The sequence below is a fragment of the Panthera leo genome, chromosome B4, assembly GCF_018350215.1.
Source record: "Panthera leo isolate Ple1 chromosome B4, P.leo_Ple1_pat1.1, whole genome shotgun sequence".
Classification (NCBI taxonomy): Eukaryota; Metazoa; Chordata; class Mammalia; order Carnivora; family Felidae; genus Panthera; species Panthera leo.
The window spans coordinates 76,192,832-76,216,528 of NC_056685.1; the positions used below are offsets into that span (position 1 = coordinate 76,192,832).

Consider the following 23,697-nt stretch of genomic DNA (forward strand, 5'->3'; position numbering starts at 1 on the left):
CAGGAGAGGCCCCAAGCTTGCCAGCAGCATCAGTCAGCAGCTGGCAGAGCTGAAAAGGAGAAAAGCCAGAAAAAGAACAGTCTGAAGCTCTGAGGAACCAAAGCCATTCAAGGGGCAACTGTCCCTGATGGCAGGGAAGTAAACAGGCAAACCATCCTCAGAAGACACCAGATCCTGATGGCCGATTCGGACTCACCCAATGTGGTTGGTACGAAGTGAGATCTCCAGCTCCCTCAGTACTTTGGTTGACTCCTGAACTCTCCTCCTGAACTTCTGTAAACATGGAATTTCCTGTCACTATTGGAGGCCCCCAATCCAACTTTGCAGTACAAACAAAAGGGGTAGAAAAGGAAAAGGAAGGGATACAAGAGAGCGGTTATAAGCCTTCCCTCTGTTATTAGCCAGCCACTCCGGACCCATGGCCTCCAAACCCAGCAACCAAAGTCCCATTGCTCAGAAGCAAATGTCCCACCCTGAGTCAAAATGTTTGCGCCCCAAACCCCATAGGACTGTAAGGGACAGCAAGGGGGGGCCTCCCTTCCTCACACTTCACCTTCCGAGTTACGCTGGGGTCCAAGAAGCTCTGGAGTTTCTGGATGTAAGTGTGGGGAGGATTCTTCACCTGGAACCGTTCCTGTGAGGGAAACACACGTGTGCGCACAGACACCCAGAGTTCTGAGGAGAGTGCTGAGGAAGTCAAACACTCATGGTGTCCAGTGTGAGGGGACCAGCCTCCTAAAGTCGTCACCTGGCCCTTAATATCACCTAAACCATAGGTTCTCTTCCTTATTTTCAGGTGCTTCCCATCTATTGCCATCTTCCCCTTCTCCAATTAGTGATCTCTGAGCCTAAAATATTTTTCTATGCTGAATATTATTTTAAGAGCCTGCTGCTTGATAAGATGTGGGGATTACAGAGCTGAGAATAGCACCCAAAATAAAGATACAATTGAGAAATGGTGCCCACTGCCTAGCTAACTGATGGGCTGGGATTAGGAAGGCCACGGAGAGAGGAGCTAGGCCTTGCAGAATGCAGCTTCCTCAGCCCTGAAACCCAGACTTGGGACCAGACTGGCGTCACAGTACTAACACATTCAGGGCTGCAAACACACTTTCTGTTCCTTGCCCAGGCCCCGGGCCCTGACAATTCAGGCAACCTCAAACGCTGAAGCCTGCTTTTGGTGAGGTCATCCCCCGATCCCCTTCCACACAGGGCACAGGACCATACCCTCCCCATTTTGGCCCAACCCCCACATCTGACCCAAGAGAAAACTCAGGGAAAACTCTTAAGCATTCTGGTCCTGTTAGGGCCTTCACAACTGAGATATCTGAAGAGTTGGTGGGGGGCGGGAGGGGGGAGGGGCTGCAGAGGGTCCAGGAGAACAACATAATGTTAGGAAATAGAAACTAAACACAAAATGAAAGAAAAAAGAAAGGTTTGAGAAATGCTGAAATTATGTGACCTAAAAAAGACTGGAGACATTATCAATTAAAGAAACTCAGTACCAACCGGCTACTGTTCTGCAACCCCCAAGCTGACCATGCTCACCAGCTCCGCTTAATGCAGAACACATGGAAATGGGCCTTCCCTGGAGAGGAGGGGACTTGGGCTAGGCTCTCTGAAGCATAATTCTACCAGAGGTCAATGATTTGGGAGACAGTGGAGCATAATAATAGCACAGATGGAGTTGGCTCCAAGTGACAGGCAAGGTACTGAGCCTTGGGGTTCTTCATCCGTAAAACATAACAGTGCCTTCCTTGAGGGTTTTTGTGAGGACTAAACGAGATACTTCAGTATATGTAAAGTCCTCGGTCCACAAGAAGTACTTAATAAATGTTAGCTATTATGACTCTGCTCAGTGCTTGAAAAGAAATAATAAATTTGTGACAAGGCTGAAGACAAAGTGCTGGGTAAGCTCGTGGCCTACATCCTGCACCAGGTGCTTTCATACCCCAGGAGGTAAGGAAGTAAAAGTGGACTCTCCTGGCTGTGCAGACAGGCCCATCTGAGTTCAGAACCTCATGGCCTGTGGTCTCCAAATGTGAGCAAGGGAAAGAACCAGGCCATGGGTGTTGGTTCTTGGTTCTGATAATCTCTATGTTCTCTTCCAGCTTGAAACACCATTCATGTTGGGGAGCTTTCCATCCTCACGTTCTGAGATTTGGGAACAGAAGACTAGGGGGCTGAGTCTTCTCATTCCTAGAGGCCTGTAAATAATGAGAAAAGGCAGGTCTAGGGCAGAGTGAGAAAGAAACGGTCCTTCGGTCTACCCTGCCAGGCAGAGCCCTCATCCTGAGAAAAGGCAGAAACAGGGTCTGTGGGGAAAACTACTCCACTCCTCTGCAGACAGACAGACAGCTAGACTTACACAAACTTCCTCAGGCTCCTGCCCATCAGGAAGAAATCAAGACAGCTCTTTGTAGGAGTTAGAGAGGAACTTGGCCTACCAGCCCGGTCTCTGTTGGGAGCATCCTCTTGGAACAGAAAGCGAGCATGAACCGAGGTGAAGCCCAGGCCAGAGTTTCTCGAGGGACCCCAGGGCTATGGTCAGTGCCTTTGGCCCTGCTGCCTTGTCCAGCCCAAGACACAACCCCTGCTTCTGGACCTGCCCCAAACCTCATACCTGGTCACAGATCAGATCCCACTTCTTCTCATTGTCATACTGCCGCAGGAGCCGGGCCTTGTCAGGAGGCAGGTTCATGGAGCTCTGAGGAGAGAACCTGAGTCAATGGGCTGAAAGCTCCCTGCACCCAGAGAAGAGAAAGGCTGGAGCATGCATACCTTTTCCCTCCTGGACCCCCCAGCTTCACCCTGACACTCTGTGGTTGATAAGGAAGGCTCAGAGAGGCAGGGCAGTCCATCTGCCTCCCCTTCATATTTAATTCAGTTTGGTTGAGCAATGTTTTCCAATTTAGTGAGCCGAGATTAACTTTATTTTAAAATGAAAACAGATTAAAATAGAATAGGCTAGAAGATACCAGAATTAACTGCAATGTTTCATGAAACTTTTGTTTCTTTCATGTCTTAAGTAATTTCATATACATATGCACACACAGAAGTCAGGCCATAACATGTGTTTCTTAACATGGGACAAGGCAAAAAAGTTTGAAAGCCACCTGTCTAAAGCAACACATTTTTTTTTTTAAATGTTTATGTATTTATTTTGAGAGAGAGAACACAAGTGGTGGAAGCACAGAAAGAGAGGGAGAGAGAGAATCCCAAGTAGGCTCCACACTGTCAGCACAGAGCACAGCATGGGGCTCAAACTCACGAACTGTGAAATCATGACCGGAACCGAAATCAAGAGTCAGATGCTCAACTGACTGAGCCACTCAGGTGCCCCTAAGACAGCAACTTTCAATCTGCTTTTCCCCCTCAGCCTGAGGGATGGGTGGCCTTCCTGCATGGTGCACAACCGAGGGTGAATCCTGAACCAGCCACAGCCCATGTAGATGCTACGAGTCTACCCCTTTTCCCCATACTGGGATACAAATGCATGAGAAGGACCCTAGCATGAAGATAACTGCTCATTTTTCTAAGGAAATAATTTACACAATTTCAGTACTTTAATCATTAATAGCAAATTACTTGTGACATACCTTCCAATTAATTAAGACACAATAAAATGTCCCACCCCCTTACTGAAAGACACTCTAACCTAGACTATGGAAGGGACCAGGAGTCATTTTCTTTTGCTCACTACTGTTTGCTAAATGAATAAAGAAAGAATAAAGAGTGAGGGAAGCCCAAGGCACCCATGGTCTATCCCCACACAGGCTAACAGTCCTACCTTCCCCTCCTTTACCCCCATCCAGTCAAGCTTCTCTTCTAACCAGCGTGGCTGCCTTTGTTGGAGGTCATAGCCCTTGCCTCTAAAGGCAGATCATTGCACCTGCCCCCCACCCCATATTCCTGAATCAAATATGATCTCTTACCTGAAGTACCACGGCTGTTTGATAACCCACAGGACTTCCCACAAATCTGACTTCTTCCCCCAGCACGCTGCAGGCCACCTGAAAGGCCTTCCTCTCATCTTTCTCTCCCTTACTTACTGCTCCAAGTTCAGCTCTAACTCCCTGGTCACCCAAGCGTGACCACTGGGTTACATCTGCCCACTCCTTGACATCCTCATCCCCGGGGACACAAAATGTGTGCACCCACGATCCTCGGGAGTCACACAGGCCCTGCATTATTCCAGAAGAGTGGGAGTATCCTGGGAGTCGGCCCTCCATATTCTAAGAAACTGAAAGAAAAACCTTAAATATCATTTATTTCTGTTAGATTTATCTATTATGTATTTATCTACACACATACTATTAAACTAGTTATACACTCTCTTAACCCCTAAAGGACTGTGTCTATTCATATGGTCTCCAACCCCTGATAATGTCTAATACCATGATAGGCACCTAGTGGAGAGTAAGTGGATGGTAAACCTAAGGTTAAGACATCCTGGTTCTGAGTAATGGGCCCAGCTCCACTACACTTCAAAAAAGGAGTACGGTTGGGATTTTTGCTCAGTGTTTAGGAATATCAAAATGCGGCAGGGGAGAGAAGAAAGAAGGGGAAGAGGATCACCCATCATACCCCTCCTCATGGTTTCTGCTGCCCTGCTAGTCTGCCTGAACTCCTGCAGGAAAGAGGGGCTAATCAAATCCCCCTACTGCTGATGCAGTAGGGATGGCTGGCTGGGCAAATACAATCCCGAATGTTCTCTCTGCAACTCCTAGGCTAAGGGCCAATATCAGCATGTCTGTGTGGAGAAGAGGACAGGGGCAAGAGGCCACAACAGAACAGAGACCCAAAGGTTGAAGGTGAGCTCAGACCAATGTCTCCCTCTTAACCACAGCCAGGCTGCTGCTAGCTAAGCCTAGGTGAGACCAGAGCAGAAACAGACCTCAGGCCTAGTTCTGGTTCTGTGTACATCTTGAGCACTTCATTGTCTTCTGCCTGTTTCTCCTAAGTCTATGCCATGGAAATAGAAAATAGTTGTCTCCCCTGGAAGAAAGTGACTGGCGGAGAAGGCGGTGCGGGGTGGGGTTGCTGCTACTGTAGCAGACATCACATCCTGTCTACACCAACTTCCTCAGCCACCCACTATCAGCTGCTGTGGCCTCGCGCATTCCCACCTCCCCAGGTGAACTGGGGAGGAAATGTCTGGTGCCCCCAGGGCTTCGGAGGCAGAACAAAGTCACCCCCTTTGGGAACCCTAGCCTAAGAGCCTGGAGGAGGCACCTCAGGGACCTGGTAAAACTTTAGATGCCCAAGAGAGATGGCCTTCCGGAGTACGGACACTGGGGCAAAAGCATGAATCAGCTGTGACCACAGGCCCACAGCCTCCAGTCTAGAGCTTTGTGTGGCACTTTCTAGACAGTGATGCTGTCTCTGCTTCTCTGCTTCTGTGGGGCCCAAGTGTGATGGGGAAGGAAGTGGGTGGGGGAATTCCCTCAGCCTCCAGCACTCCCACAAGAAATCAGTCCCCGGCTGCGGGGTGGGAGCCACCCACCATGGGTTTCTCTCCTTGCCAGACAAAGGCATTAGGGCTTCTGACTCTAATCGATAACGTGTGTGAGTCCAGCAGGCTTCTGACGTCTTGAGGAAGGACAACTTCCTGAGTTCCGGGGACAGCCAGGGAACAAACCTGACATGTTCCGGTCTCAAAGGTGTGTTTCCTTGACATTTTTGTTCAGTGGTTCCACAGAGACTGTGGGCTCTCTTAAGGCAGCAGCTAGGCTAAATTCTTGCTAACTCTTCACTGAAACCCTTGCTGAACAGAAAGGGGGTGCAGCTGTCTTGGAACAGAGGCACCAATTGTGGAGTCAGAGAGCCCAAGATCAACTTTGGGCTCTTCAAAGCTCATCCATAAAACAGAGATAATCTCACTACTTCACAGGATTTTCTGAGGATTAAATGATAAATATTTTATGTCCATATGTGTCTGGAACACTGTGGGTGTTCAACAGTTTCGTTCCCCTTCCTCTTGAGAACCCGGTGTAATGTTCTAACATCCCAAGGACCCCTCTTGGCTTCTCGGTCGTCTCTATCTCTGCCTCTGTCCCTCCTTCAGCACTGCTTCTCAATGCTTGGGACAGAGTAATCCTTTATACCTACCCCCACCCTCTCAGCCCTCCCATCCCTAAGACTAGGAGACAATTATATACCAACATCCTTGAGGAGGGAGGGGGAGACCCCAGAGAGATGTAAGGAGAAGGGGAAGATGAACTCACACCGAAAGCAACTCTGAGACTAGTTCCTAAATCAGAGCAACCAGCCAGAAATCTAATAATAAAAACCTATAACGGGAAGCAGCAGAAAGGGGTGGGTCTGATGCTTCTCCGGCAGGGCTGGTCTGGTTGACTGCCAGTTTGAGGTCAGGCACAGAGCCCTGATCAGTGCCTAACCCTCTCCTGGGTTCTGTGAGAGCAAGGGCTCAGTCCCTCCAGCAAGGCTTCCTGACTCCCCACCCACCCCCTGTCAGCCCCAGTGAAGCCAAGGAGGAATGAGGGGGCTCTGGTCACAGAGGTTCCCTTCCCTTTCCTGCTCTGTACCCCTAGCCAGTTAGCCCCTCCTCATTTCCTTCCCATAGCAGGGGAAGGGAAATGCCGGTGGGGTTGGAGTTTCCTTTGAAGGTGTGGGTCTTGCTCTGGGACTCACCCCTGACTCTGTCAGTCTCCTTGGGCCGGGTCTGGGGAAAACCCAACAAACAGAAATAGGAAGGACCAAAAACTCCTGTTTCTGTTGGTCCCAGTCAATCATGATAAATCTTAGGAACAGAGACGAACGCTGGCCCAGCTCCTCTGAGAGGCATGAAGAGGGATGTCTGAAATTTTCCTGCGAAGGGGATTCTGGAGTCTTTAGGGAAGGCAGGTAGGGACTGTTTATTCTGAGAAAATATAGAATGTGGGCTGGTTTTCTCAGTGTTTTCCCTCTCAGAACCACCTCCCACCAAGTGCCTTATGGCTGACACTTCTCCCAAGTATGGTAGCCCCAGTCCCTGTGCTCAGTCCATGGAGGGTGGGGAGTCTGAGAAGCTGAATCTAGAACTTCCCCAGAGATTAAGTGAAGCACTATCCTGGGCACCACATGCTGCCGAGCCCCTGGCCACAGCTGCCAACAAGTCCTCTTAGGCACCCACAGATCAGCCCATTACACAGATGGGCAGAGATAGAATATGGTGAGGAGGCACAAGGTTTGAGAGCCCAGGAGACTGCTGTAGGAGGAGCTGGAGCACTGCGTTCCCGCCCTGTGTTCCCGCCCTGCGTTCTCTCACAAACCAACAACTCTGCCCAAGCCAACAGCAAAGCAAGCAACACCAGGCACAAAGGCCCAACCCCAGCTGCCAAAAGGACAGAGCACTAGGAGTGGCCCAGCCTGCCCTCCACGTATCTCTACTGGTGGGCAGCAGCCACAGCTGTGGCCAGCTGGGCATCGCTCCCAAAGGGCAAGAGCCCAAGGAGGTGGGAGGTACCAGCTCTGCCGCCTCAGCCCCCTTGGCGGCCACAGCCAGCCCTGCCGCAGTAGCAGCTCCCAGACAATGAGAGTTATTTTCAGCCAGCGCTTTAACACAAGCCAGCTGGCCAGTGTGCAGGGCGGGAGCCCTCCACCCAGCCCGCCCAGACGGCAGGCAGGCAGGCCGGTAGCCCAGCCCACTGCCTACGCTGCTGCTGCCGCCTCTGCGTCACTGTTTATCTTCTTTCAGGACAGCTCCTCCTAAACTCCCCACCCCCAAACTACAATCCTGTCAAAAAGAAATAAAAAGTCAAACTAAAAATCAGAGTTTGATCAAAGATCCAAGAGCTAAAGGGAAGAAGGTCCGGAGCAGCCCCTCTACAGCCCCCCACTTTTCCCCAGTCCCGTAACTGGTGGGAGTAGTGCAGGGGAGGAAACAAACGGATAGGAGGCCAGGTCTCACTGCAGCCCTTACGGACCAAACCAACTTGAGCCTGGTTTTGCTGTCAAGTGGGAGACTGCTCTCCTTGCCTCCCTCCCATCCTCTTTCCAGAACTCAGGTATGGAGATAACACTTGAGACAGCCTGGAATGAAATGGAGTCAACTGTAAAAGGTTCTGGGAGAAGAACCGTGTCCTGTGGCAGGAAAGCAATCACAAGATGGATTCAGGACACTTGGCTGCAGGGAGAGGTGGGGGTGAATGCTTCACTCAGCCCCCTGCACATGGGAGAATTCGAGGATAAGAAGAGGTGCATTCTAGGCCTCCAGCCCTGGTGCTGCCTCAGGAGTGCAGTTCGCCTCTGTTCCTCATCGTCCTCGGGCTGCAAGCTCCGGCAGGGAGCTCAGGCTGCAGACATGCAACACATCTCTAGCCACACACAGCTTCCTCTAGGCCCGAGCTGCCCTATCACACTTAGGGGAAATTTGCTGGGGCACCTCACGACAGAGGACATCAGAAAAGTAGGTGCTCCTCGACTAAATGTTTGTACTGGGTAGGTGTAGCTTTCTGGTTTTGTTTCCTTGGAGCTATCGCTCTGGGGATGAGCTGCCAGGGGAAGGCCAGCTTTCACAGGCTTGGAGCCCTGACCGGAGAACGTGCTTCTGTGGTCACTGATGACTCTATAACCAGAAATGACTTGCTGAGCAGTTATGGGCCAAGTCCCTGGGCAGCCTGGAGGAAAAAGAGATGGGTTCACCAGATGTCTCAGGCTGAGCTCTGCAACTCACACCAGGGAAGTCAGAGGAAGGAGAGGCCCTAAAAGGCCAGCATCAATCAAAGAGGTAGCTTTTTCCAAATATAACCGTACCCCCAAGGCCTCTTCCTAACCCTGGAGGACCTTTAGATTCGACCCTGGAAGGCAAAGGAAGTTGGCCACATCCCGAAAGCCAGCAAATCCCCAATTCCACCTCTGCCACACTGTTGGCCTCACAACTGATGTCACGTAACCTGGCATCCAGACGCCAGCTGAGGACATCCCTTATGGCCTATTCGGTCAAGGAGCACACAAGCTCAGATAGGGGAACTCATGTTAGCTCTTCCCAACAGAGCCCCCAGGCCCTAGCTAAAAAGCTACTGCCACAGCAACTTGATCTGTCTGCTGGCTCCTCAGCCCCTCCTCGCGGTTAGCCAGACCCACACACTCCCCAGTTACGCAGAATGGAAACTATTCTGCTGGGGGCAGCTAGATTTCCAAAGCTAAGGAGGTTTGAGACAGAGAGCCTCACATTCTCCCTGTGGACAGCCAAGGTGCCCCCTTCTCCTCATGATACTCTGCCCTCCTGCCTGGGGAGCCCTGATAGGCAGCGCTACCTCTCAGAGGACACAATACTTACATCCCACAAAGGGCATTTTCCTCTCTCTCCCCAGACCACAGCCTGTTACTTACCAAGACTCAACGCACATCCCTCCCAGGGCCTCTCATCCATACCTTCCCTTCCATTCCCACTATCACCATCAGATAGGCCCTTATTGTTTACTCCCGACCCTCTGGGATAACCTTCCAGCTAGCATCCCTACTTTCAGCCCTCCTTCTCCTCCAACCTGCACATGGATGAAATTTCTCAACTTCTCAGCAACATAAGATAAACCATGTCTCTTCTCAAACAAGATATCTTCTCTCACTTCTTATCATTCACAGAAGAAAACCTGAACTTTGGCATGCTGCTCTTAACATCTTAAACTAAGAAAGAGATTCAGAGGTGGGATTCTGCCTGGGTTGGCTCTGGCATCTCTGACCAGCCTTGTCCTCTCCTGGAACAGCCACTCTTGCTTGTAGTTGGAGTTGCTTGTAACTGATGTTTCCCCAATCTCCTGAATCCCTACCTCTTACTGACTCAAAATCCATCAGCTCCGTGACCACCCAGCCTAAAATAATCAGCCCCTCTTCCGAGCTCCAAAGCATAATCATATGTGAAAAATGATATGGCAGAGACCTGCTTGCTATGCCCCAACTTCTTCTCCTCATGTTCCTTAGTAATGAATCTCCAAATTTCAGGTGAGCAGTTGGCAGCCCAGCATTGATATATTTCTCATCTTCCTTTGCATTTAGGTATAGCTATGTGACCTATGGGACATAAACAGAAGTAGTGTGTATGATTTCTGAGAGCTGTCATTAAAAGGAGGGAGCATACTCTTCTTTTCTCCTTTCTGCTTCCAGCTGGTTGAAATGCAGAGGTAATGGTTAGAACTTCAACAACTACTCTGGACCATGACATGACCTTGGAAATGAAGTCCAGATGGGTGAAGCAACAAGAAAGAAAATACCTGGTCACTGATATCATGGATCTCAGCACAAATTAAATGTGTTCCATATAGTGTCTTTCATGTGTGTGTTTCCTCTACTCACAACTAGAACATGAATTTTTTGAGGGTAGGCATTATGCCTTTTCCTTTTTTGTTTTTTTTTTTTTAAATCTTTATTTATTTATTTTGAGAGAGAGAGAGTGAGCAAGGGAGAGCCAGAGAGAGAATTCCAAGCAGGTTCCACACTCAGTGCAAAGCCCAGTGCAGGGCCCCATCCCACGACCATGAGATCACGACCTGAGCCGACACCAAGAGTCCGACGCTTAACCAACTGAGCCACCCAGGCACCCTGCCTTTTCCTTTTTTGAATCATGTGCAGGTGCTTAATAAGTAACTGATCCTGCTACTACCTCTCTACCACCAACTTCTTTTTTGGCCCTTGGTAATTTTTGGAGGGGATTTTCCAACTTCTCACTACTGCCCTTTCTACTTCCGGGTTCTCTCTCCTATAATCTGCCTTCTACTGTAACACAAATCACTTTCTTTATATGCTGCAGCTCTCTCAGCAAGCTCCCACTCCTCATGCTGAGTTTAAACTCTGTCCTTCAGTTCATGTCATAAATCTGAGTCATTTCCCTGCCTTTCTCTATAATTAGACTCATCTTCTTACAGCCTGCTAGACCACAGGCTCCTGAGCACAGGGATCACCACCAGAGGGATCACTACCAGGTTGTTTACCACTGTAGTAGGTGCTCTATAAAGACTGGGCAACTTCAATTTCCCCATACATATACTCCTCTTCTTCCTAGATTTGAGTGTTCTGCTCCATGACACCCTAGAGAGATCATTCCAAACTGTCAGCCAAGCCTCTTCTTCTATTAAGAACAGGTGAAATCCCACCTTTTCTAGCAAATCTTTCATAAGTGAAAGTGGGAAGGTTACCCACCACCACCCCAACAGTGTCTCCACACATTTACTAATGCCTTTAAACATGTATTCATAGAGCTGTGATTTATGGCTAATGTCTCCTCACCCTTTCTTGGACATCCAATAAATATCCTATCACAACCTCAGAGCGTGGTTAAAGCGGCGAATGATGAGCCACACTGTCCTGGCATGAATCCTGGTTCTACCACTTACCAGTTATGTGGCCTTGAGAGAATTATTTAATCTCTATGAGATGCAGATTCCTCATCTATAAAATGGAGGTAAAAATAGTATCTACTTCATAGGGTTGCTATGATGATTAAATAAGTTAACATATGTAAAGCATTTAAACCAGAAGCTAGATAGTAAATGTTACATATAATGCTAGTTACATTTTTTGTTTGTTGGTTGGTTTGTTTGTTTGGGTTTTTTATTCAAGGTTTAGCTGGAAAACAACTATATGCCAAGCACTAAGCTAGGAGCTGGGAATATAAAAATAAATAGGGCAGGATCCCTATATTCAGGAAGTTTACATCCCAAAGGGCAAGGTAGATAAGCAAACGAGGGTGAGTGTAGGCAGCACTAGTGTGAAAAGCTGCACATGGGCTGTAGGAGCCCAGGGAGGCAACATCTAACTGGAGAGAGTGACCAAGGAAGGTTTCCTGGAAGAGATCCTATAGGATTTAGTCTTAAACATCAAGCAGGAAGGACTCAGGAAAAGGCAATGAAAGAGGGGAAGATGGTGATATTCTAGGCAAGGAAACAGCATCTCCATGACCTGGAAGCACAAAACATCATAAAAAGTCCAGAAGTCCCTAAGTGATTTGCCATAATGAAATGATGGTGTATAGGAGGAAATTACAGTAGGCAGGGAACAGCCAGAACATAAAGGGTCTTAGGAGCTAAGGTAAGTAGGTGGCTATGAATAGGATAATAATGATACTACTATTAAAGTGAAAACAGTAATAATGACAAAAGCTAACATTTATTCACAGAACTGTGGTAAGAACTATATATGAATTATCTCACTTAAGTCTCACAACAACTCTATGAAGTTGGGACTAGCATTTTTCCCATTAAAAAAAAATATTTTGAGAGGAGAGCGAGCAGGGGAGGGGCAGAGAGCAAGTGAGAGAGAGAGAGAGAGAGAGAGAGAGAGAGAGAGAGAATCCCAAGCAGGCTCCACACTGTCAGCACGGAGCCCAATGCAGACTCACGAAACATGAAATCATGACCTGAGCCAAAACCAAGAGTCAACTCTCAACCAAATGAGCCACCCAGGCACCCTGCATTATTCCCATTTTATAGGCGAGTTAGCAAAGGCTTGGAAGGGCTGTGGAACTTGCCCCAGTTCACAGAGCAAGTATGTGGTGGGGCTGGGATCTGGACCCAAGTCTGACTCCAAAGCCTGAGTTTGTAACCTCACACAATGAGACAATGAATTACATTAGCCCTTCTCTGTCCCTTTTCAAATTGTATGCATCCTTCAGGATCAATACAATCAACCTTCCTCATGGAACCTCCCCCAAACCACCCAGATTTCACACTCCTTCATCTGAACTTCCTTGAGGTTTTTTGCCCTTCACCTCCTATTGACAATCATATTCAGTTACACCTTCAACAACTCTAGTGTCCTCGATGTTATCACACACTGTGCCAACTGGAAGACATGTGTTCCTTTGTGATAACTCCTACATATTTACAAAGAAAGGGGAAATTGCAATTGATAAACATCTACCCTAGGCCAGGTACTGTACTAGATCCTTCAACTACAAGATATCATGGAAAAATAACTTCTCTCTCATTTTGTTATTCACCTTTCACATTCTGTGTTATTTCCCAAACTACATTGTAAGCTCCATGAGGGCATGGACTTTGCTTTGAACACGCTTTTCCTAAACAAAAATGTCTGGCACCCAGAACAAGTTTAATAGGTACGGTGGGCCACCCATGTGGACAGCGGAGGCCAGCTGGGGGCAGCACTCCATCTCACCCAGTACACTGGCGACGGACCAGGCTCCGGCTTTCCAGGAGTCTCATTTTAAATCCAGGAGCTTATTACCAAACCATAAAACTTAATGAATCCCTTCCTACTTCCAGACTGTATGTGGGAGGGGCATGACTCCTGCTTTATGGAAGGATAAACTGAGGCCCAACAAGGGCACACATCTGTCACAAGTCCTATGAGCTGGGGAGAGGCACTACAAGTCTTCTGTCTCTCCTTGCTTTCTCAATTGCTCTCAAATGGGGGTCTGTCCTCAGTGCTTCGGGGGGGAGGAACAATAACGACTCCGGTATGCTCTTGATCGAAGCTGTCTTCCCAACATTGTCCCCCTAATGCCTTTAAGGCCAGAGCTTGACAGAGGTGCCGTAGGTGCCCACACCCCAATTGCACCTTTGAGTGCCCCAGATTTTTTACATCTCATTTGACTGTCCAGCTAGGAAAAACACACACACACACAAAAAAAACAAAACACAACATCTCTCAGAAGCCTTCTGACAGTTCCCACCCCATGACCCAAAGAGATCCTGAATCTTCTCTGCTTCTTGCGATGTCTGGCATCCTAACTGCCATATTCACTCAGGGCCACAGATGGGGAGGAGAATGTTACTGAGCACCTCTTGCATGCCAGGCACTTTTCTCACATAATCTCCCTTACCGCCTTCAATAACCACTGGAGGTAAATGTTATGCCTGTTTAATTGGTGAGAGAATTAAGAAGCTGAAACCAACTGGCTGAAGATCACACAGAACATGGCAAAACTCAGATTCCAATCCAGATATGTGGCCTCCAACATAACTTTTGCCAGGATGGCTTTTTCTACCATGTCTTGCCATCTCTTTACCAAAAAAATGAATAAATATAAATCTCCATTCTAACTTGGGAAGGTCCACCTGGATTTGTCTGACTGGCTTTGGTTGATTATTAAACACTGCTTCCCTGGCCAGCGTGACTGGGGTAAAACCAGCTAAACAAGGTACGTGTGCCAGACACCTAAAGTTCAAGACTTCTGTCTCAGAGTAAGAAGGAGACCACACAGCGCAAAGAGACAAGGGAACTGCCTTCTTGGATACCACGTGGTGACAGTTCCCTCATATATGAATGGCATTTAAAACATTCAGAGTGCTATTGGAGCACCTGGGTGGCTTGGTTTCAGCTCAGGTCACGACCTCACGGTTCGTGGGATCAAGCTCCGCATCGGGCTCTATCTACCCTGGCAGCACAGAGCCTGCTTGGGATCTCTCTCCCTCTCTCTCTCTGCCCCTTTCCCCCTCTCTAAATATATACATGAACATTTAAAAAATAAATAAATACTCAGAGTGCTACAGATAACAGCGTGGGCTTTGAAATCGGGGATGACCTAGATGGAATCCTGGTACTTTTTATGAGACAGTGGAAAAGTTATTAAATTTCTTTGAACCTAAGTTTCTTCACCTATAAAATGTAGATTATAGTATCTACTTCTTATAAGAATTAAATGAAGGGATGAATGAATAAATGAAAAGGATTTTGCATGGTGCCTGGCACGGGAGAAGAGCTCTGTAAACAGTAACTGGGATGAGCAGCTCCAGGAGTTAACTTCTAAGCACCCATTCAAAATACAATTTCATAGCTTTATAATACATAAAAGTGGGGGGCACCGGGGTGCTCAGTCAGTTGAGTATCCAATTTCGGCTCAGGTCATGATCTCATGGCTTGTGGGTTCGAGACCCGCATCGGGCTCTGTGCTGACAGCTTGGAGCCTGGAGCCTGCTTCAGATTCTGTGTCTCCCTCTCTCTCTCTGCCCCTCCCCTGCTTGTGTTCTGTCCATCTCTCTATCTCTCAAAAATTAATAAACATTAAAAAATAAATTTAAAACAATTTTTTTAAATACATAAAAGTGAGACTATATAGAGTGGAACAGTATAGGTTAATATATCTATTTATACATTTCTTAATTCTCTAGGTTAAAGCAGTTGCACATACTCCCCTTTGAAAGATAAGACCGAGACACCATCGGTCACCCAGGGGATTCACAGGAAAGCTGGGACCAGAATTCAGGGAGACACAAATGTGTCACTGACTAAGGCACCCTGCTGAGTGATCTGGAACAAGTCCTCTAACTTTCTGGAGATTTTGCTAAGCTGACTTTAGTGTTCCACCTTATCTCAAATCACTTCCCCATTGTCTCCTGACTTCCTCAGGTTAAACCTGTAGTGTGCAAACCTGAGGTCTGATTTCTACCACAAATCTCTATTTTTGGCCCCTTCAACTAACCACTCTTCCTAGCGAGTCTGTCTTCTCCTTGTGATAGTGAATACGTCCTAGTTGTTGTCCCTCCCAGTCACTTAAAGGGCTGTGCTGTCTGTGGGGATACAGAGAAAGGCATGAAAATGTTTCAGGCCCAATTTTACTTGATCAGTAGACACAGATGACTGTCAAATACTTATTTCCATCCTAGAATTCTCCTTTGAGTTTCAGCTTAAAATATCCAACAGTCCATTAGACATTCTACCTGGACTTCCACAGGCTCTTCAACTTCATGTGTCTCACACTGGCCTTATCACTTTTCCTTCTATGTTATTTTCTCTCCTATGTTCTTAACCAGTGGAACCTCCATCTAGCTAACCTAGCAAGCTAGGTGTCCTGGATGACCTGGTGTCATCCTGAATTCCTCCCTTGTCCCTCATCTCCATCTTCCCAATGTCAAATCTAATCAATTGTCAAGTCCCCTCAATTTGTGGGGGGGTGGGTAGGGAGAGAGGGAGGGAGAGAATCTCAAGCAGGCACCATGCCCAGCACAGAGCCTGACCTGGGGCTTGATCCCACAACCCTAAGTTCATGACCTGGGCCAAAATCAAGAGTCAGACACTCAACCAACTGAGCCACCCAGGCACCCCAAGTCCCCCAAATTTAATTTTGGTAACTATCTATCGAGTCTGTCCCACGGTCTCCATCACACATACCAGCCCTGGTTCAGAATCCCACTGCCATCACTCCACTACCAAGGCCTCCCACTCGGCGGCCCACCTCCAATTCTGATTCCCACCCATGGCTGCCAGACTGACCTACCCACAACTCAAAATCTGACCATGCCACTCTGTACAAAAAGTAGAAAGTATAGTCTCTTCCGCACGGCATTCAAAACCTCCTTACGACTCTTGTCTTCTTTCCCACCACTCTGCCTGACACCTTACAATTCAATGACTTCAAGTGGCTGCATGAGGATTCTCAACCTATCTGCTCTGCCTCACTCTGCTGCCTCTGTTCATGCTGTCTCCTCTACCTAGAATGCTTTCTCTCCTACACTTCTCTCCAACTCCTAATTATCCCTTTAGCCAGCATAGATTTCCTCCCACAGGCAGCACTCCCTGAGCCCCACCTCTCCTCTGTGCTCCCCAGATGCTCCTGCATTATCTATACCATTGCACTTCCCAAGCCGTATACTGCAATTATATGTTTAGTGTGTTTGTCTCCCCCTCTAGACTGAACTCCTGGGGGCAGACATGGTCTTAGTCATCTTTACTTTTCTTAACACTTAACATAATTTTAAGTGCTCAATAAATGCTTACTGAGTGAATGAAGGCTAGCTAGGCTGCACTCAGCAAATCTCTGAGGGCTAGCATTGTGTCCTTCTCCCCTCTCCAGGCAGGGAAGATGACACCTTAACCATTCTCAGTTCACAGCCTCAGAGGCCCTCCAGAGCACTGACGGGAATCTTTGCCTGCCTTGCCACAGAATAAGGATGGACTAAGCTGCCTGCCCTCTTGCTTCCAAGACAATCGGAAGCAGCTGGTAGTATTTTTATAATGTTATGACACCATCTTGATATTTCCCTGGGCATCTGCAGCAACAGGTCCTAGATGATTTCTTTACAATTCTTGGAAAGAATCAATGGAGAAGCCAAATGCCACTAGACACTGTCTAGCTGGCTACCCCTCACACCTCCTGAGCTTATGCTCAAAACTTTTAACAAGAATATTCTGGGGAAATGACAAGTAAATGTCTTGGGAGCTCACCAGGACCAGTTGTCCCATAAAAGCACAGATTCTTACTTCCTTAGTCACCCATGATGCCAGCAGTAATTAGCCAACCCAAAGGGAGCGAGTAATAGCTGCTATTGGACCATCATTCTGGAACTCATGCCAAATGCATTGGAAAATAATCTGCAGACGTGAGCACTTTACAAGGGATTCACCAAGTGCCCTGACTGCCAGGGCCTGAGGATAATGAGTGCTTGTGTGATGCTGATTCCGCTGAGCAGTGAGTAAAAACAAAATAACCACAACCACAAACGAGAAGCCTGTCCAAAGTAAGGGGCTCAAGCATATTCTGGACACAGAAGGTTTAAACAAAGACACTCTTCCCCAGTTAGCTCTCATCCATCCATTCTAGAACATTGTATGGGCCTCACTCTAAGGCTGCCACTGAGGGGAGGGGAGTATGTGATCTCCAATCTACAAATGAACCCACATAAGAGTGGCCCCTACCACCCCAGGGTTCAGTACTGTCCCAGGAGCACACGTCTGGACCTGGGCAGGCTTATGCTAACTGTTCTGGCCTTGCTAAATGCCCCAGTCCAGAAGGCTCTTAAAGTCTGATCCTTCCATGGATGTATAAGAAATGAAATGTGCTAAAGGGCAGGTCAAGGGCTATGCCAGTTCCTAGAGATCCTAAGGCCTTTGCATAGGTCATGACAAGGCCAACGTCATCAAGTGGTAAAGCAAGGTGGCTACCGTGTGGTGGGCAGTTCAGTGATTTTACCACTTGAGGTACATAAAACCAATCCCTACCCATCAACAATAATTCATACTTCTTGAATATTCTTATTGGGCTCCTTAATACTAAATCCCTTACTTTATGAGGTTAGTGGTCTTAGAATATTTCTACTTAAAATTTATTAAGCACCCAGTATCCCAGACACTGCCCTGGATCCTTTACATATGTTATTTAATCCTCATAAAATCCCTAGAAGTTAAGTATTATTATCCTGATTATATAAAGAAACTAAGGCTCAAGGAAGTTAAGGCCCTGGCCCAAGGTCACAGAGATAATAACTGGCAGAACCAGGGTTCAAATCCAGATTCATTGAGCCCAAAAGCTCTTGCAAAAGGCCTGGCTGAGCAGGCAAAAGGAATCCCTGAACTCCCTGCAGTTTCCTAGGTCAGATTTCTTATTCTTCCATTGGCTAAGAACACACAGAATGACTTGAGGAAATCTTGAGAATCAGGCCTGAGGAGCCCTTGAAAGACAAGTAACTATTTACAATCAGTGAAGACCCTGCCCAGCCCTGCGAACCGCTCTGACAAGCGGATTGGGGAAAGAGACAACCACAGGCTCTGACAGGGACCCACCTGGGGCTAGGAACCAGCTGTGCCTCCAGATGAATGCTAATCTGACCCTTGTCCAGACTCGCTGTGCTGCCAGAGGGAGCCCCCTTCTTGAGACACTCTCCCTCAGGAGCTGGGATCCAGAGTCTACAGAAAGTAGTCCTTCACTTTCTCTTATACCTCATCCCCCAAAAGTGTCTTGCCATCTTATCTAAAATATTGCCCCTATAACTCTTCTTACCTTCTTTTTCTCCATGGCACTTACTGCTACCTAACATTACACTGCATACCTATACATTTGTTTATTGTTCACCCCAACAGCATGAACTCTGCCAGGCAAGTTTGTCTCTTTCATTTACTATGGTATCCCTAGTGTCTAAGATACAGAGCACTCAATAAACTTTGTTGAATGACTGACTGACTGACTGACTGAATGAATGAATGAATAAACAAATAAATCATTTAAAAACTCTACTTCTATCCCAGTGGGCTACATAAGAAGACTGAATAATACTGACTTTGCAGGAAGCCCCATCAAACCTGTTGTTGGACCCTTACATCCCTTCCAAATATCCCCCTAAAGTTTTGCACAGCTCGCCCCCCAGACCCCCAAACCCCAACCCTCCCCAGAGCAGGTACTAAAGAGAGAAAATGGAGCAGCTCCTAGGGAGGAGACACATTTCTCCTCCACTTAAATACAGCCCAGGACCTCTGCAAATTAAAAGCTCCCTCTTTACTGAATCCACTCAGCTTTAGTTATAGGTCGCACTTTTTATTTTTGTAACCAGCCAACCCGCCAAATTATAGGCTCAGGCCACTGGCAGGCACGCCAAACACTGAGGCCAGCTTAGCACAGGCACTGCCCTTTCTGGCCTGAGGGCGGGTATAGGAGTGAGGACTGGGCACCAGTCAAACCTGAAAGGACAGAGGGCATGATCACTCTGCTGGGCAAAGTCGAGTGAGGAGCCTGGTATCACTCAGGCCACCACGCTGCCCAGAGGGGAGCCAGATTCCGGGACTCTCCACACAACAGCCATAGTGAACTCTTAACATTATAAAGCAGATCAGGTCACTCCCTCTACAATTGATATCCAAACTCCTTACCAAGGCTGACAAGGTCCCCCGTGACCTAGGCCCTGCTCACCTCTCTCCAGCATTCTTGTAAACCAATCTGATGTTCCTGCAGGTCCTCAACTGTGCAGAACTGTTTCCCACTCTCTGGTTTTGCACAGATTGTTCTCTCTTCCTAGAAAACCCTTCCCCGAGGTCTTTACATATGGCTATGTGAGGGGTCAGGGCAGGTAGGTCTGCAAGACTGGGGTTGAGAGACCACTAAGGAATCTGTTACAACAGACCAGGTAACTGATGAGGACCAACTATGGCCTGGCAGTACATATGGAGAGAAGGTGAGAGGAACAGTAGCCTAGAGTGACTCCCAGGCATCTGGCCTGGATGACTAGATGGAAGAGGGTATGGTACCATCCTTCTACCTTGCACCCCAATAGTGTGCAAGAAAACACTAGGAGGTAGAAAGCGGCTCACAAACACTAGATACTGTTACTATACAATGAGCTACATTTATTGAGCACTTACTGTGAACAAGACATTGTTAATAATACAAATTATTTAGTGCAAGATAAGATTTCATACCTTCATAAAAGAAGGTAAGAGAGATTTGGCAAAGGAAAGAATGCCCAAAACCTGGTGACTAGAAATGGAATCTTCTAAATTTTTGGACTTCTGCAGTTCAGGGATAACATATGGATCATCCTCTATCCAGTGATACTTACATGAAATTATTCTGATTTTGTAACCTATAAGGACTGAGTCACCATTCATTTCTCCTATATTTCAATCGTTCAGTTTAAAGAGCAAACCCATGAATGGCTATGAACCACTTACCAACTAATCTCTATTCCCCACTGAAAGCCTAGGCAAGAAGGCCTCCACAGCCTTTTCCACCAATCAGGGACTCTTCCGACAAAACTCTGTGAACTGCCCATCATCCATCCTGATCCAAGCTCAGCCTCTGTCTGTAACTAGGCTCCTCTGTCCCAGCAGCAGAGCTCCTGGCTGCCCCTCACATGGCTAGCTCGTTCTTCCTCTTTAATCTCTTTAATCTCCTCCCATCTGCTCTGGCCTAGAACAGCCTCCTAACTCCTGATCCACACCTGTCACCTTTTGACCTGACTGGAAGTCCCTGTCCTTCTTAGAGTACTGCCTGTTTAGCAATCCTCTGCCACACCGATCCTTCCCTAACTCTCCAATCCTTCTGTACTTGTAACTGTGTGACCCCATCACCTCACGATCTCATTTGGCCTTCACAAATGCATGTGACCAGATGCACATGTTATGGATAAGACTGAGGTACACAAAGAATCTTGTAGACAATCTGATGACACACACTTATTCAAAGTACAGTTCTAAGTATATATTTTGTCTCTCCAACTTGGATAGTGATCATTGTCTTCTATTTCTTTGGAATTCTCTGAAGTACTCAGGAAAGTGCTATGTTTATAGCAGGCACCTAAGACACATTTTCTTATTTAGGGGGAGTCTTTGTTACGCACTCTCCTAACGACTTGTTCTTTGCCTCTAAGCACATTATCATAATTTGCAATTAAATATTTATTTGCTTAATATCTGTCTTTCCCTCTAAATTCCACGAAGGCAGAGGTGATACTTGTTTTTTCACCACCAGCGTATACCCAATGATATCGCTGGCACATAGTGAGTAAAAAACAAAGCAAAAATCCCCCCAAAAACGAAAACCAAAACCCAACACTTGAATAGCCCATGTCCTGGTGGGATAAGTCTAGCTGATTCCCAAGTCCAAATCTTCCCACCACACCTCTTAGCAGAGGAAAACTTGTTCTGGAATTTCCCTTATATTCTGCCTTAATCTACACAATCCCCTCCAAAGCAGCACTGAGGACGAGGGGCTGACTCTGGAAAGAGAAGGAAACCATAGTTTAGAACATGGGCTTGGAGTCAGACTGCTTGGATTCAAATCCTGACTTTATCACTTACTAACTGTGTGATCCTAAGTGAGCCTCCCTGGTCCTCAGCTTCCTCATCTATAAAATGGAGATAATAATAACTATTTCATACAATTGTGATGACTAAATGAGATGATGTGTGGAGAGCTTTGCACCGTGCCTGGCACCCCATCAGCACTCAGGAAATGTTAGCTATGAAAATGATTAGCTATCTGTATTCCTGGGAGACAAGAATCTAGAGAATGTGGCTTCCCTGGGGGTCAGGGCTGCTAAACTGACTTGACTTTGAGAAACTTAGCTGCAGTGAAGTCCAGGGCTCACATTTATTCTCTTTGCTGATTTCACCTGCTACAGCTCTGCTAAGGCTGGAGCTACAGCTTTCACTGCCCTAGACATAAAAGAGGCTAAAAATACACAAGCTGGCTACATCTAGGGACCAAGATCATGATGGCATTAAAGAATTTAAAATACAGCCTCAGGGCAGAAGAGCATCTCCTGGATTCTTTCTACTCTAAAAACTAGTGCCAGCTCAGCACAGGGCAGGGAATGGGGTGCGGCCAGTTGCTGACCCCACTGGTGTCCTTTCTCTTACACTCTTCTTTTGCCTTTGTGCAGAGAATAAGAAGGAGGAGCTTTCTACTTTGCAATAAAAGTTGAGTACTCCTCCCCTATTTTTCCCCCTTTTGCCTCAGAGGAGGAATAAATGCACAAGTACATATTATAAAAAAAATTTTTTTTCAATCAAATCAAAAGCTTACAGAATAAAAAATAAGTCACTGTTCAGCCTCCAACTCTATCCATTCCCCTCCAAGGGTCACCACAATTGACAGTTTGGTGTTGACTCTTCCAGGCCTTTTTTCTATATGTTTACATATAAACATATGTGACTTATAAAGCATTATACACAGTCTTCTTTTAATTACTCTTTTAGATGATTATATTTACACACAAACACACACAGCTTGGAGATTCCCATCAGCCACAGCCATTTACTGAGTGCCTACCCAGGGCCAGTTATTTGGCTGTACAGTGATAAGCATACATAAAGTCTCCACCCTGATGGAGTCAACAGGCTCAGGAGACAGATAATAAAAAGTAATCAACAAATAATTTAAAAATAAAAAAACAATACAAAAAATTAGTAAGATGCTAAGTTAGAGAATAATAAGTGAAGGAAGCCTCTCTGAGAGGTGGCTTTTTTTTTTTTAATAGGCGGTATTTTTGTTTTTTAACTGAGACCTGAAGTATACACTGGATCAAGTCATTTGGAGATCCAGAGGCATTCCAGAAGAGGAAACAGCTTATGCAAAGGCCCTGAGACAGAAAGGAGCTTGTACTGAAATGAAAGAAGGCTAACATGGAGCTTGGTAAACAGGAGGGTGAGTGAGGTCAAAGAGGTCAGCAGGACCAAACAATGTACAAATCTTAAGGGCCAATGCCAGAAGTTTGGTTTTTTTCTATTGTACAAAAGGAAGCCATTAAAGGTTTTAGGCAGGGGAAAGATGCTATGTGATTTAGACTTTAAATTTGGCTGCTTTATGAAGAATGAATAGGGGGATGGAGAAAGGGGCAATAGGGGAAGTTGGGAGGCCAGTTGGTTGGATATGATACAAGTAAGAGCTGATATTGCTTGGACTGAGGCAGTGGCAGTAGAGATAGAGAGAATGGGTAGATCTGAGCCATATTTTTAGAAATGGAATCAGCAGGGCTTGCTGATAGGGTATGGGAAAGGGAGAAGGAAAAAATTAAGGATGACTCCCAGCATTTGCCTTAAGTAACTAGGTGAATGGAAGAGAAACAGATTTGACCACAAAATAGACCATTGGGTTGTCCCCAGTTTTTTACTGTTAAAACAATGCAGCCCTGAGGATTCTTTACATGTACCTTCATGTACATGTGTAAACAGTTCTGTAGGATGGTTTCCTAGAAGATGGTCTGGTTAAAGGGTATGCACATTTGAAATTGATACACACTATAAAATGCCCTCTAAAATGCCTCTACTAAGTTACCCTACCATTAATAGTGTATTATTGTACTATTAAAAACAACCACAGACATTAATCAATCTCTAAAATTTCGCTAGATGATTAGTATAAAAAGTATATATTTTAAATGTTCATTTTCTTGACTTCTAGTGAGATTAAGAATTTTTTTTCCTTTCCTTGAACTTTTAATTACATAAGTAACACATAAGTACATTCTCCTTGTAAAAAATGTAAACACTGTAGATAAAGGTAAATTAAATTCCCTTTGACTTTCCTGTTCC

General features: G+C 46.5%; 1 protein-coding gene across 6 annotated transcripts in view; it reads right to left on the minus strand.

Moving 5' to 3' along the window:
- The window catches only part of FMNL3 (formin like 3), a 53,554-nt gene that overhangs the window by 19,548 nt on the left and 10,309 nt on the right, over positions 1–23,697 (minus strand). For 5 of the 6 annotated variants that reach the window (XM_042946444.1, XM_042946441.1, XM_042946443.1 and 2 more), the window contains exons 2-4: positions 2,624–2,707; positions 554–634; positions 197–273 (exon numbers count right to left, since the gene is read on the minus strand). In XM_042946444.1, coding sequence (XP_042802378.1) covers positions 197–273; positions 554–634; positions 2,624–2,707 — 242 coding nt within the window. Of the gene's footprint in view, positions 1–196; positions 274–553; positions 635–2,623; positions 2,708–23,697 lie in introns of those variants that run through there. The other variant, XM_042946445.1, reaches the window with a different exon arrangement.